The sequence below is a fragment of the Symphalangus syndactylus genome, chromosome 19 (genome assembly GCF_028878055.3).
Source record: "Symphalangus syndactylus isolate Jambi chromosome 19, NHGRI_mSymSyn1-v2.1_pri, whole genome shotgun sequence".
NCBI lineage: Eukaryota > Metazoa > Chordata > Mammalia > Primates > Hylobatidae > Symphalangus > Symphalangus syndactylus.
The window spans coordinates 50093955-50110919 of record NC_072434.2 but is presented as its reverse complement, the minus strand read 5'-3'; the positions used below and the strand labels follow the sequence as shown (position 1 = coordinate 50110919).

At 32.7% G+C, this 16965-nt stretch overlaps 2 protein-coding genes across 11 annotated transcripts in view; one reads left to right on the top strand and one right to left on the bottom strand.

Annotated features, from left to right (window-relative positions):
* Nucleotides 1–16965, bottom strand: part of DOCK7 (dedicator of cytokinesis 7) — a 246694-nt gene that overhangs the window by 150152 nt on the left and 79577 nt on the right. The window lies entirely within an intron of this gene.
* Nucleotides 1484–8805, top strand: ANGPTL3 (angiopoietin like 3). Its single transcript, XM_055235433.1, has 7 exons — nucleotides 1484–2015; nucleotides 2659–2769; nucleotides 5069–5183; nucleotides 5751–5864; nucleotides 6278–6373; nucleotides 7959–8225; nucleotides 8621–8805. The coding sequence occupies exons 1-7, from the start codon at nucleotides 1521–1523 to the stop codon at nucleotides 8803–8805; spliced, it is 1383 nt and encodes a 460-aa protein (XP_055091408.1). The 5' UTR covers nucleotides 1484–1520.

Below are 16965 nucleotides of genomic sequence, written 5' to 3'. Positions count from 1 at the left end.
CCTGTGTTAAAAAGCTATTAACTTTGCGAAAAATTTCTTTTAGGTAAGGTTGATTATATATACCCACACACATACACAGGTTAGAAGTTAGTTTCATGTGACATAACTAGCATTTTCAGCACTACCTGTTTGCCCAACACTGTTCTAAGTGCTCTACATGTATTATTGTTAAATTATAACACTATGAATTATGTACTATAATTACCCTAGCTTTACAGATGAGACTAATCCATGGGGAGGTTAAGTAACTTGTCCAAGGCCAGACAGCTAGAGCCGGCTTTTGGACCCACACCACAGTCTGACTCCAGCACCCATATTCTTAACAATTTCACCATATTAATAAGTCAAGATTAAGCAGTTTTAAAGGATGCTATTTTCTCACAAAGTTCTTAATATGAACACTCAGTAAGAATAATCACTAATTTAAGCATTTAGTATTTTTTTAACACTAAGTTGGAAGCATAGTGGAACATTTATTTTTAGAAATATTATTAATTGGCTGGGCTCATGCCTGTAAATTTTGGGAGGCCAAGGTAAAAGAATTGCTTGAGCCCAGTATTTCCAGACCAGCATGGGCAATATATTAAGACATCATCTTTTAAAAAAATGTTATTAATCTCTTCTTTTTGTTAAATGTGTATTATCAAAATTGTTACTAAGCTAACAAACTTCAGAAAAACTTATGATGGGCAAGCTGCTTGTGACATTGAAGGTATTTAAGATTCAATTCTAAGTTTGATCCTAGATGACCACATATCCATTGTTCCTTCAATAATCACATGGTAAAGAGCCTAGAACACAGAGACACAGAACACAGTGGAGAAAAGGGAGTGAAATGTCTTTAATGACACTTACTATATATGGGATTTTGTGATATTATACAAGGATGGTTAAGACATATAAGGTGATGCAAAAAAAATACTAACAATTATAGTGACAAAAAATAAGGAGCATATAATTATACGTTGATATATACAGAGTACCAGAGGAATATAGCATTGAGAGCCATAACACCACCTGAGGGAGTGGAGAAAGGCTTCAGAGAGAAAGTGTTTTTTGGAATGGATCACTGTTTCCAAAAGAACTAAAGTACAGTTTGAGAAATGCATACTTAATTTGTTAATTTTTTTCCCTCAACTTTAATAATAAATTTACCCAACAAAAAAGCTTATTTTTGACTTGTAAATCTCTTAAAATCATAAAAAAGTAAAATTAGCTTTTAAAAACAGGCAGTCAACACAGCATTGAATGTGTAGTTTATAATACAGCAAAGTTAAATACAATTTTAAATTACCTATTAAGTTAGTTGCTCATTTCTTTGATTTCATTTAGCATTGACCTAACTCAATGTGGAAGAAGGTCACATTCGTGCAAGTTAACACGGCTTAATGATTAACTGTATTCACCTACCAACCTTACCTTTTCTGGGCAAATATTGGTATATATATAGTTAAGAAGTCTAGGTCTGCTTCCAGAAAAAAACAGTTCCACGTTGCTTGAAATTGAAAATCAAGATAAAAATGTTCACAACTAAGCTCCTTCTTTTTATTGTTCCTCTAGTTATTTCCTCCAGAATTGATCAAGACAATTCATCATTTGATTCTCTATCTCCAGAGCCAAAAACAAGATTTGCTATGTTAGACGATGTAAAAATTTTAGCCAATGGCCTCCTTCAGTTGGGACATGGTCTTAAAGACTTTGTCCATAAGACTAAGGGCCAAATTAATGACATATTTCAAAAACTCAACATATTTGATCAGTCTTTTTATGATCTATCGCTGCAAACCAGTGAAATCAAAGAAGAAGAAAAGGAACTGAGAAGAACTACATATAAACTACAAGTCAAAAATGAAGAGGTAAAGAATATGTCACTTGAACTCAACTCAAAACTTGAAAGCCTCCTAGAAGAAAAAATTCTACTTCAACAAAAAGTGAAATATTTAGAAGAGCAACTAACTAACTTAATTCAAAATCAACCTGAAACTCCAGAACACCCAGAAGTAACTTCACTTAAAGTAAGTAGAAAATAAAGAGGGTTCATGTTTATGTTTTCAATGTGGATCTTTTAAAAAAAATATTTCTAAGGCATGCCATTTGAAATACTTTGTTGCATTGTTAAAATACTTTATTTTTTTCCAAGAAAAGTAATCTCTAGAAAATAAAATTTCCCATTATAATTTCAAGTTATTTTTTGTTTCCCTAATGTTATATATGAAAACACTGAAACTTTACATTTCATATGAAAATTACAAATCGGTTAATTTATACAATCTAGAACACTATGTCATTACACTATCGCAAATTACTGACGGTAAGTAAAAAGTTAAAAAAATTTTAAAACTATTCTCCAGTGTTTAAAACAGATTAAATAATACAGTAAATGGAAAAGATTTATTCATATTAAAATATGCTGGGCTTTTTCTTTTAATTGAAGTTCAGAAAATCAAATTTTAGAGATAGTACAATTTAAATAAAATGTTAAGAACAAAAATATGTGCTATTTGAAAGAAGCATACAAGGGGAAGGAATTGCCAATATTCATTTTTCAAAGCCATTATTAGTTTAAAATTTAGATTATGATAGTGTTACAGGAAATCAAAACTCTAATAGAAAAGAAAGAGGAAAGCAACTTATAACCAACCTACCCTCTATATCCAGATGTTTGTAGAAAAACAAGATAATAGCATCAAAGACCTTCTCCAGACCATGGAAGAACAATATAAACAATTAAACCAACAGCACAGTCAAATAAAAGAAATAGAAAATCAGGTAAGTCAGTATTTTAATGGTATGCCCCATCTTTCACACAGGTTTGTAAAAACACTGAATCCTAAAATTATTTACAAGATTTAACTGGATCATGAGTAAAATTATCACATCAGCATAACTGTTAAAATTGCAGGCTCTGAAGCTAATAAACTACCTGCATTTAAACCATGGCTCTAAAACTTTGTGTGACCTTGAATAAATTACTTCACCCCTTTGTCTCTCAGTTTCCTCACATATACTACAAAGATAATAACAGAACTTACAGGATTATTGTAAGAAAAAAAATTAATTCATAGCAGCCAATGTCATCTTACTAAAATTCAAATTAGATCATGTTTCTCTTTGCTCAAAACCACACAATAGCTTTCCATCTCACTCATACTGACTCTTTAGACCAAGATTACCCAACCCTTCATCATCTCACTGACTTCACCTCCTCTACTGTAGTTATTCTGACCGCTTTACCAGTATTCAAACACATCAAACATACTGCCACCTCAAAGCCTTTGCCCTTGTTGTTTCCTCTATCTGGAATGCTCTTTTGCCCTGGTATCTACGTGGCCCACTCTCTGATTTCCCTTAGGGTCGTTATCAAACATAAAATTCCCAATGAAGACTTCCAAGGTCACTTAACCAAAAATCACAACTGCCTGGTCGCATCCCTGAAAACTTCTACTTCCTTAACTACTTTTCTCCTGCACACTCACCTTTATTTAACATAACATAAATTTTAGTTATTTACCTCTTCTATTCCTGCACTAAAATGTAACCTCTGTGAATACAGGGATTTTTTCCATTATCTTCATATTTTCCATTATTTGTATATACTCCAGAATATAGAATACTGTATGGCACATAGTAGGCATTTCTGTTGAATTAATAAATGTAATGTCATATTCACACAGAAGCGTGTGCTATGATTATTATTACTTGGATTACTAGAAATAGTGTGCCTCATAATTAAAGGTCAACATTCAACAATGTAATCACTCTACAATGTAAACATCTGGTGAAGTGAGAGAGGGAAGCACTTGTTTAGAAAAAAGCTATGTCAGAATCTAAGTATTCTAATATGCAGTACAATAGTTTAAAAATATTAATAATACTCTTAAACAGCCATTCAAGAGGATTCAAAAAACATAATATAAACTCAGAGAAACTGGTAAACAAAATCATTTTCAAGAAATATAAAACAAATATTATTACCAATTTCCACTAAACAAACATGTTAGTAGTGCTGCTAAAAGGTTTTTTATCAACTACTTTTGGTTTCCATACTTTCCTTCTTATGACGTTATTATTCTAAATTCTTTTCAATTTTATCTTTTACTATGATTAAATGAACCTACTCCCAAAAGCAAAATGTTACTATAGTAATATACATTGTGTCTAAAAATAAAAATGTGTGAAGAAACCAAAACAATGAATTTCTGAGTTGGAAGAAGAGTTAGATCATTTAACTTTCTCATATTTAAATTAAAAAAACAAAACTCTAAAAATTTAAGTAACTTTAAGATCACATAGCTACTTATGGGATCACATAAGTTTAAGATCACATAGTTACTTAGTAGAAAAGAGTAATACCCAGCAAGCAAACTTTACAATAGATCCTTTTAAATAAGGTCCTAGGAAATATCATTTATGCCAGCATCAAAAAACTAACATTAATAATGCAAGATATTATATATTCTGCTTTTCTTACTGCCAATGAGAAAAACTATCATTCAATAAACTGCAAACCCAACACACTTAAATAAAAATAAAATGTTACTGCTAAACTAACGATAAACTACTGAATGTATAGAAAGTAAGCAAACAAACTTGCCAACCTGCCAACATCTACAGATACGTTTACAGGTCAGAAATTATCAAATTTCCAAGAAAGCCTGGTTCAAATTATGTATTATGTCTTTATAGCAGGTCTGAAGGTCAATAAGACCTAAACCTGAAAATTATTAAAGTTAAAATCTGAACAGAATATCAAATATATTCTATTCATATAAATAAAAAAATACATTACAATATTCTAAGCAAAGCAGTCTCTACTTTTGGCCTTGCTCTGTTTTCTGACCAATGTCTGCTTTTTTGCCTCGCTTTATTTTTTTAACTTATTATGTCCCTGATGAAATATTTTGAGAACAGGTAATCTGTACAATCTGAATAACACTGTTTAAGTATCAAGCACCGTTATGACATTATGAACTGAAAGACAAACTGTACTTCTGACATCCTTACTCAGATTTCCCCTAATTGTATATTCAGTATCATTTTAAAAAACAGATTTATATTCTTTTATCAGCTCAGAAGGACTAGTATTCAAGAACCCACAGAAATTTCTCTATCTTCCAAGCCAAGAGCACCAAGAACTACTCCCCTTCTTCAGCTGAATGAAATAAGAAATGTAAAACATGATGGTAAGACACCTTGGTAGGTTTCCTTCTTGAAGCTATTATTATCAAATTCCCTATTCTTAGGACTTGTTCTAAACTAAAAGATAGTTAAGAGATATCCATCAAATACAATGTATCAACCTAAATTGGATGCTGGGGTTCTTTTTACACCCTATAAAAGACATACCTAAGACAATCAGAGAAATATAAATATGGACTTGATTATTAGATAATATAGAAGGTTTATTAATTTTCTTAGATGTGATCATGGTATTGCAGTTTTAAAGGAGAACAATCTCCTGTTTAAGAGATACATGCTGAAATATTTACGAAGTTAAAGGTCACTGGACTCCAGACTGGTGATAGAACAAGACTCTGTCTCTAAAAAATAATTAATTTTTTAAAAGAAAATAGTTTGGTAAGATGATTCTTACACTCTTAAATAACATGCCATCTAAGAAAAATGCTTTAACATAAACATTACTGAAAAAAATGCTACACTTGCCACAATTTCATAAAATGTCAAGTGAAATCTCAAGCTCCAAAGATATTATTCCTAAATCTGATGTAATAACATTTTATTGATTCTAGGCATTCCTGCTGATTGTACTACCATTTATAATAGAGGTGAACATATAAGTGGCATGTATGCCATCAGACCCAGCAACTCTCAAGTTTTTCATGTCTACTGTGATGTTATATCAGGTAAAACCTGTCTAAGGAGAATAGACGGTAGTTAGTTCAAGTTACTCATTACGTATTAGGAAGATTAACCTGGTTATCATTGTTTTATACATATATATACAAAATATATATAACATGAGTATTCGTATAAATCTAATACTTTTACCTTGTTTATGTATTTACTCAATATTCTCCTTTTCCTCTAAAATAATCTGAAGTGACTATTATCAATAAGTTTACTATGCCAAAATTCATTAATTGCCCTTCACTTAACTTTTTGGGACCATAATAAATAATAAAATGTATTGCCATAACATTAATAAACTACCTTACAAAACCATCAATTAAAATCAAACAAACAAACAAAAAAGTGTTATTTACATCTGTCAACATCGATCTACTAAAAATACATTTCATTCATTCATTATATTCAGGTAGTCCATGGACATTAATTCAACATCGAATAGATGGATCACAAAACTTCAATGAAACGTGGGAGAACTACAAATATGGTTTCGGGAGGCTTGATGGTAAGGGGACTACATTCATTCACTCATTCACTTGCTAATCTACAAATATTTACTGAGAACCTATTATGGACCAGGTATTAGGAAAAGTAGTAATGAACAAGGAGCAGTCTCAGCCTTCATATAATTTATTATCAAACAATTACACATTTGTTAGTAAATTACACTTATTACAACAGTTATTATTTGAATTACATTTATCACAATTACATGTCTGTTCTTAAATATACTTATCACAGTTTAATTCGATGGCTTGCAATGATCATAACTATAATTATTAAAGACAATTTTGATTAAATGTTATATGTTATAAGTAGTAACTGTTACAAATAAGCTGTGAAAAGAACCACTCCTAGCATTAGTCACTCTATTCTCTCATTAACGTTTTATATATCAATTAACTGGAAGTTAAAAGGACCAGGAAACTCAGACATACAGTATACATTTTAAAATTTCAATTATTTAAATATAATATATAGAATGTATGGCTTATAATGAATTAGTTAACTCAATGCAAATTATTCTATTTTGATTACAAATAGTAAAATAAGCAAGATAAAATAACAGATGTTTAAAATCCAAAAAGCACATATAAAAATCCATGATGTCTAAGTACTCATAAAGTAGAAGACATTCATTATTATATCAAATTTTTAAATGCTCAGTACTATTTGACCATTTAAAAATTTTGTATTCAAACTACCAGTTAAAGCTCTACCTAGAAGGTATACTTAGTGATAAGTTTTGTAGCTCCAAATCTTCTAATAGTGAGTGTAACCCCAAAATAAAAGGCTGACAGGTAAGTCAAGAATATTCACTTAATTCTGGTAAGAAAGTAACCCATTTGTACTTGTATTTACCAGCAATCCTTAAAATGAAGCTTCCTACTAACTCAATAGCAATAAGACAATAGTGAATGTTTAATGAAAACAGCATTTTATTAAATACTTTAATAAAAAGGATTGTGATGAAGAACAATCTATTTATATTTGTTATTTATGTTTTTAATTCCGATAAAAATAATTTTTAAAATTATAGAAAAAAGTTATTAAGAACCATGCTTTTAAATTTAGAATGATTTTTAAAATTTATTCCTGTCTTTTTCTACAAAGAAAACATATATTAAGCAAATACCAAAGGCCAGGTTTACATTTGAAGAAAGTGACATTATTATTACTCAAGTCTCTGGGAATGCTTAACAAATCTCTTGACTGTATATGGATGTTAATAAATAGCTGATAGTAAAGTTTATCCATATAAAGACTTACAAGAAAATATTCCTCTACCAATGATGAGACTTTAAAATATCTATAATAATGTAACACATTTCACCGGTGAAACATGTCTTGTAATATGCATTATAGAAAGGATAATCAGACTTTCAGTTCTATTAATATTTTTAACATTTTTGTGCATATATCTTCAATAAAATTGTTTTAAAAGGTATTATTTTAAGATACTCTAAAATGATCACGGGATTCAAGACTAAACAACTCAATTAGTTGCACCAATAAAAAACACTTAAAAAAACTGTCAGTGTCCAACCTGTAGTTACTAATTCACAGATTTTTAAAACTTTTCTTTTCAGGAGAATTTTGGTTGGGCCTAGAGAAGATATACTCCATAGTGAAGCAATCTAATTATGTGTTACGAATTGAGTTGGAAGACTGGAAAGACAACAAACATTATATTGAATATTCTTTTTACTTGGGAAATCACGAAACCAACTATACGCTACATCTAGTTGAGATTACTGGCAATATCCCCAATGCAATCCCAGAAAACAAAGATTTGGTGTTTTCTACTTGGGATCACAAAGCAAAAGGACACTTCAACTGTCCAGAGGGTTATTCAGGTATCTTTTTCTGATACCAATACTTTATTTTCATATCTTCAAAGTATCTTCCCATACTATTAGCTATTATCTGCAATGACAACTTTTAAAAATCCGAATCCCAAATAAGCGTTTTCTCTCTAGATGAAAACCTCTTAACTATAATGAAAGTGTTCATTCTAGTTCAACCAGGTATTTTACCTCTAATCTTCCTCAGATTTTCTACTTTTTGGAGGTTTATAGATTATTTATACAGATTACTTAAAACTGGGACTTATACAGATTATTTAAAACTGGGATACATGCATCTAAAACAGTCATATTTATAAGAAAGGACGATAAACTTACGGGGAAATACAGTAACAGTAACTACATACAAGTCTGTACCCATTAAATTGCATATCTATCTCCTTTAGGAGGCTGGTGGTGGCATGATGAGTGCGGAGAAAACAACCTAAATGGTAAATATAACAAACCAAGAGCAAAATCTAAGCCAGAGAGGAGAAGAGGATTATCTTGGAAGTCTCAAAATGGAAGGTTATACTCTATAAAATCAACCAAAATGTTGATCCATCCAACAGATTCAGAAAGCTTTGAATGAACTAAGGCAAATTTAAAAGGCAATAATTTAAACATTAAACTCATTCCAAGTTAATGTGGTCTAATAATCTGGTATTAAATCCTTAAGAGAAAGCTTGAGAAATAGATTTTTTTTATCTTAAAGTCACTGTCTATTTAAGATTAAACATACAATCACATAACCTTAAAGAATACTGTTTACATTTCTCAATCAAAATTCTTATAATACTATTTGTTTTAAATTTTGTGATGTGGGAATCAATTTTAGATGGTCACAATCTAAATTATAATCAATAGGTGAACTTATTAAATAACTTTTCTAAATAAAAAATTAAGAGACTTTTATTTTAAAAGTCATACGAGCTAATATCACAACTTTCCCAGTTTAAAAAACTAGTTTTCTTGTTAAAACTCTAAACTTGACTAAATACAGAAGACTGATAATTGTACAGTTCTTAAATGCTGTAGTATTAATTTCAAAACTAAAAATTGTCAGCACAGAGTATGTGTAAAATCTGTAATATAAATTTTGAAACTGATGCCTCATTTTGCTACAAAATAATTTGGAGTAAATGTTTGATATGATTTATTTATGAAACCTAATGAAGCAGGATTAAATATGGTATTAAAAAAAGTTCGCTGTCTTTAAACAAATGGAGATGACAACTACTAAGTCACATTGACTTTAACATGAGGTATCACTATACCTTAACATATTTGTTAAAATATATACTGTATACATTTTATGTATTTTAACACTTAATACTATGAAAACAAATAATTGTAAAGGGATCTTGTCAGATTACAGTAAGAATGAACATATTTGTGACATCGAGTTAAAGTTTAGATTTCCCCTAAATATGCTGTGATTCTAATACATTCGTGTAGGTTTTCAAGTAGAAATAAAACTTGTAACAAGCTACTGAATGTTTAAACAGCCCGACAAGCATGTATATATGTTCAAAATTCAATAAACAAAGACCCAGTCCCTAAATTACAGAAATTTAAATTATTCTTGCATTTTTATTGACATCACAACAGATGGATGATTATGTTATTTTTAACTTAAGTAATTTAAACCCTAAATCCCTAAAGATTAGGTACAAATTTTTTACCACAGTATCACTTGTCAGAATTTATTTTTAAATATGTTTTTTTAAATTACCAGTAAGAAATTTTAAATTAAACCCATTTGTTAAAGGATATAGTGCCCAAGTTATATGGTGACCTACCTTTGTCAATACTTAGCATTATGTATTTCAAATTATCCAATATACGTGTCATATATATTTTTATATGTCACATATATTAAATATATGTATGATCTATGTGAATCCTATGTAAATATTTTGTTCCAGAAAAGTACAAAATAATAAAGGTAAAAATAATCTATAATTTTCAGGACCACAGACTAAGCTGTCGAAATTAACGTTGATTTTTTTAGGGCCAGAATACCAAAATGGCTCCTCTCTTCCCCCAAAAGTGGACAATTTCAAATGCAAAATAATTCATTATTTAATATATGAGTTGCTTTCTCTATTTGGTTTCCTTAAAAAAAAAACAACTCTCATACGACATGTTTCATTTTGTTCCTTTCAGGAGTAGTAAATTAGACTTTTTCCCCATATAAAGCTTTTTTCTACCAGAAAGATACTTCTGGTAGAAGAAGAGAAAGGAGCTCTTTTCTTTATGGTTCACACGACTGTCTCCTGTCCTCACTACTTCACTTAAAGTGCTCAAATTCCATCACTAACTCACAGTTGTCTGATCTAAGCGAAGTCTAATCCCCTTTGATCTCTCAGACTACCTTCCCTTTCATCTCTCTACTACTTACTAATACGAATATCTTTTTTTCAAACTTGACCTTCATTTTGCTTTCACAATACTATACTCTCCATGGATTATGCCTTACATGAATCCATCTTTATAACCCTATTCCTTTCTCATATTTAGTACTGTGGGCCAATGGACAACCTTCAATCATCTTTTCTACACTGACCCTCAGACATTCTATCTGCTCTCATGGACTCCTTTATTTACCATGAATAAAGTTCCAAAATCTACATATTCATCCCAAGTCTCTTTCCAGTTCCCCTTCTTACGTTGCCTATTTGCCATTTCTCCCTTCAATACCCTATACTTCACTCAAATTCAACATATCAAAAATAACAGGCCAGGCACAGTGGCTCACGCCTGTAATGTCAGCACTTTGGGAGGCCGAGGCAGGTGGATCACCTGAGGTCAGGAGTTTGACCAGCCTGACCAATATGGTGAAACCCCGTCTCTACTTAAAATACAAAAATTAGCCAGGCGTGGTGGCATGTGCCTATAGTCCCAGCTACTCAAGAGGCTGAGACAGGAGACTCGCTTGAACCCAGGAGGCGGAGGTTGCAGTGAGCTGAGATCACACCACTGTACTCCATCCTGGGTGACAGAACGAGACTGACTCAAAAAAAAATAAATAACAAATTCCCCAGCCCCTTACTGCTACTGCTATCCCTTTCTACCCACCTTTCCCTCCTTTATACTCTCTCACACCATCTTCCTCACTTCTTTATATCCATTAATATGACCAGCATGTTCCCAGTCACAGAAGCCTGGAACCTAGAAGCCATCTCTAGCTTTTCACTCAACTTTGTAAATTGCCTCTTTTGTATCATAAGCCACAAAGTTCAATACAATCTTCTCTTGAAACGTCTCTTAATCTTATAAGCTTTCTTCCCCAAAGACTGTCTTTAACTTGAGTGCTAGATTATATAAGTAGTCTCCTCTTTCCTCCTAATTTTACATCCCTCTCCCTGTCAATCTTCCGAAAAGAAATTTGTAATGGCTGCATACTGCCTGGACCTGCGTCTTTCAAGCTCATCTACTGAAGAAGTATAACAGCAGAGGATAATGAAAACAAATCCTTTTATTGTCTGGAGTTACAGGATGAAATAACTTACTATATGCACAAATTTCTTTCAGAATCTTATTGGGATCTTAGCTTAAATCTTAGAATTTTACTTTAAAATTGCATGTGAATTGTGTTTTATACTTTATAAATCTATCTTCATGCCTGCAGTGGCTCACACCTGTAATCCAACTACTTTGGGAGGCCGGGGCAGGAGCACTGCTTGAACCCAGGAGTCCAAGATCAGCCTGTGCAACATGGCAAAACTCCACCTCTGCAAAAAATACAAAAATGACCTGGGTGTGGTGGCAGGTGCCTGTAATCCCAACTACTTGGGAGGCTGAGGCAGGAGAATCGCTGGAGCCTGGGAAGTCAAGCCTGCAGTGAACCATGATCCTAACACTGCATTCTAGCCTGGGCAACAGAGTGAGACTCTGTCTCAAAAAAATCTTCATATAAAAATATTTATTTCCACCCAAGTATTTAAAAAGTGATGCTCCTAGAAGATGTGTCATGTTTATCCTGTGAACTTGCACGTCCCATATAGTTGTGCCCTCACAAGAATGTATACTCCAATTAGAAGAGTATAGGCCTTTGGAACAAAATCCAAAATCCTTCCAGGTTTTCAAAAGTCTCTATCACCTGGCTCCAAATTACCTCTTTAGTCATTTTTTTCCACAACACAAACCTTCTGCTCTAATCAAAATGATCTACTTTTAAACATCTCCTCTATGCCTTCCTAATGTATTCCATTTGTCTAGAATGTCTTTCTACACATTTCTGATTGGCTAGATTGTGCCGTATTTTAAGGTGCAGATATCTCAATTCTTCCACAAATATTCTAGTAAATGGTAGCTTGTTCCTCTGAAACCATACAGAATTACTGTCCATACACCTCAAATGGCACTTAGTGAGAAAATACAGAGACGAAAATATGGCAAATCATAATAAAAATTCTGAAAAATAGTACTAAAAGCTCCAAAAGCATCAAAGATAGTCAATTTACTTGATTTTAGTGAATTACTGAAAAATTTCTATATCAAGAGTTTATTTTGAACCAGTATGAATTTTACTGAAACCAAGTACACACGTCTCATTATGGGGTAACCTAGCGTAGTGTTATCTATTTACATACACTCTGTCATCTTGGAATCAGCATATTTTCATGCTTGTATCTTTACTTCCTAATAGCATAACTCATGTAAGTCAACTAACTCATTCATTAATTTTAGAAATGGTATTCATTAACCAATATTTATTGAGCATCTACTATTTGTCTCCTTTAAAAAACGTATTCCAAATTTGTACTCATATATACTCTACCTTCTGTTGTAGCATAATCAAATTTCCTTGTGATTTTTTTCCCATCACTAATAGCCATAAACACTGCACTTATGTATGTACTACTGAGTGATTATCAAACACAGCAGTTTTAAAAATGAAAAGAAAGTGACCAAACAATTGGCCCTTTTATCAAAGTCCAAAGTATTATCATGGCAAATCAACTAGGGTAAAATTACTTAACTGGTGCACAGTTCAAGGTTATGAAAGTAGCACTAACAATCCTCTATTATAACCCTTAATAAAATGAGGTTTTAATGACATTTTAGGAAATATAAAATAAACTTAAGAATTCTATCTAAAATATAAAAGCTGTTTTTTCTAAATTCATGTTTAGTCCTAAGAACAGTCATACATCTAATAAAATGACTGAGTATATAATTTGAAAGAGCAATAAATTACAACCTTGAAGATGTAAGGTTGTAGCTATTTATCTTCAAAACTGAGGTCAAACCTCAGTTTCCACACCCAATAGATGGGAATAATAATCCTGTCAAATCTATTAATACTTCATGGGGTTGTAATCATCAAGCCAGATACTGTATTTGAATACCTTTATGAACTATAAAGTTCCAAACAAATGTATATACTTTTTAAAAACCGGTTCTTCCGTGTCATTTTTCACATTCCTTTAAGTAAATAATCTCTACAAACGCTTCCTAACTGAACATACTATAATTCTCAGGACAGAAGAACAAAACTGCCCTTCTCAGAGTTTGCATCTGTTTCTGGAACTTTACTCCTTCCCTTCACAATCTAAGATAACACTCCATCACCTTCAGATGCAAGCCCCTAACTAAAAACTTCTGGGTGGCTATGTTAAAATGTTAGGAAATAGAGCTCTTGACTCAGAATTCTTTTTTTTTTCGAGATGGAGTCTCACTCTGTCACCCAGGCTGGAGTGCACTGGCATTGCACAGTGAGCTGAGTAATCTCAGCTCACTGCAACCTCCGCTTCCTGGGTTCAAGCGATTCTCCTGCCTCAGCCTCCTGAGTAGCTGGGATTACAGGTATGTGCCACCACGCATGGCTAATTTTTGTATTTTTAGTAGAGACTAAAAATAGGGGTTTTACCATGTTGGTCAGGCTGGTCTCGATCTCCTGACCTCGTGATCCACCTTCCTCGGCCTCCCAAAGTGCTGGGATTACAGGCGTGAGCCCCCGTGCCCAGCCGACTCAATTTTTATAGTTAAAATAAACTAGGGCCAATTCGATAGAATAAAACTCAGAGTGGTATAACAAGGACAAAACCAAAATAGCAGAGTATGTGGCAGCAGCTTGAGACATCTATTAACTCTAAAAATAAAAACAAAAACCAATACTTTCTGAAGCAGAGGACCATACACTTGAATACAAAAAAAAAATGCTCCTGAATTTTCAGTAACGTTCAGCTGAAATTTATGCTTCCTTAAATTATGAATGTAGTAAACCAACCACAGCAGTATTAGCAGTATATAAGATTTTGTCATTAATAGAAACATACATTTACTATTACTATTATTATGCTTTAAGTTCTGGGATACATGTGCAGAACATGTAGTTTTGTTACATAGGTATACACATGCTATGGTGGTTTGCTGCACCCATCAACCGGTCGTCTACATTAGGTATTTCTCCTAATGCTATCCCTCCCCAGCCCCACCCCGACAGGTCCCAGTGTGTGATGTTCCCCTCCCTGTGTCCATGTGTTCTCACTCTTTAGCTCCCACTTATGAGTGAGAACATGTGGTGTTTGGTTTTCTGTTCCTGTGTTAGTTTGCTGAGAATGATGGTTTCCAGCTTCATCCATGTCCCAGCAAAGGACATGAACTCATCCTTTTTTATGGCTGCATAGTATTCCATGGTGTATATGTGCCACATTTTCTTTATCCCGTCTATCATTGATGGGCATTTGGGTTGGTTCCAAGTCTTTGCTATTGCAAATAGTGCTGCCATAAACATAAGTGTGCATGTGTCTTTATAGTAGAATGATTTATAATCTTTTGAATATATACCCAGTAATGGGATTACTGGGTCAAATGGTATTTCTAGTTCTAGTTCCTTGAGGAATCGCCACACTGTCTTACACAATGGTTGAACTAATTTGAAACATACATATTTTTATATCACAACTATTATAGACATCTCAAAATATTGTTGATGCTTATTACTATTTAGAAAATACAATAGTTTTTTAACCTGAGGCCAGATCATGTTATTTAATTCATCAATAAACACATATATCACAACTTTAATATTTTGATGATTTTAATTCACTGTAACTGATTTCTTTGTTATTCTATATATTTTATGTCATGCATTTAAAAACATTTAAACATTACAGATTCAGTATCCCTTATTCGAAATGCTTAAGACCAGAAGTCTTCAAATTTCATATTTGTTTTGGATTTTGGAATATCTTTATACTCACGGTTGAGCCACCTCAAATCTGAAAATCCAAAATGCTTCAACGAGATCTTCTTTGAGTATCATATGGGTGCTTGAAATGTTTTGGATTTTGGAGCATTTAAGATTTTGGATTTTCAGATTTGGGATGCTCAATATATATTTCAAAAAAGGGTATCACAGGATTCACAAGACGACCACAAGGTACCATGGTATACACAAAAAAATTAGCAACCCATGTTCAAAGGACCTACTGTCATGTAATAACCTAGTTTAAGAAACACGAATGACATGGCTCTCATGTCATAACATCAATAGTACACATATTCTGACTGGCCAAGCTCTTCCTTGAAACAATATTTTAGGAAAAAAAATTTAATCAGTATATTATAAGCTCATTCAACTACTCAAGAAAAAAAAACTGATGATAGTAAAATTCTAAAGAGATCATAAAACATTTCATTTGTTATTGAGGTTAACTTTTAAAAGTCTTTATCTGGCCAGGCATGGTGGTTCATGCCTGTAATCCCAGCACTTTGGTAGGCCGAGGCAGGTGGATCACCTGAGGTCAGGAGTTCGAGACCAGCCTGGCCAACACAGTGAAATCCCATCTCTAGTAAAAATACAAAAAAAAAAAAAACAAAATTAGCTGGGTGTGGTGGCTTGCACCTGTAGTCCCAGCTACTTAGGAGGCTGAGGCAGGAAAATCGCTTGAACCCGGAAGGCAGAGGTTGCAGTGAACCAAGATCACGCCACTGTATTCCAGACAGGGCATCAGAGCAAGACTGTCACACACAAACACAAAAAAAGTCCTTATCTGTTAGAGATACATACTGAAGGATTTTCAAGTGAAATGATAGGATGTTTAGGCTTTGCTTCGAAAATAGTACCAACAAAAGATAGGACAAGCAACAGATAAAACAAAAATGACAATGCAAATTAATTAATCTGTTCTCTAATGAGAATATATGGACACAGCGAGGGAACAACACAGACTGGGGACAGTCAGGAGGTTGGATGCGAGGGGAGGGAGAGCATTACGACAAATAGCTAATACACGTGGGGCTTAAAACCTAGATAACGGATTGATAGGTACAGCAAACCACCATGGCACACATATACCTATGTAACAAACCTGCACATTCTGCACTTGTATCCCGGAGCTTAAAGTAAAATAAAATTTAAAAAAAATTAATCTGTTCTCTTTACTTTTAGGTGTATTAATTTTAGATGTAGGTGTATTAATTTGTTCTCTTTATTTTGTAATTTTCCATAATAAAAGTTTAAAACTATATTCAGATTAGATCACAGAAAATAGATTTACTAAAATTTATTAAGAGATGTATGGGCATATTCCTAACAGACCAAAATCCTTTTGTTTCTCACCCTGATAGTTACCAGGTCTGAACCACTGTATTCATTCTTACATTCTTAGTAACACCATGTTTGCTAGATATAGTCTTTCAAAAATGCTAAGTAGAAAAACAAAGATACAAACATTCAGCGGGTGATTACAACTAAGCCCATTATTGGAAATGCGGCTAACTCTAACAATCCTGCCAA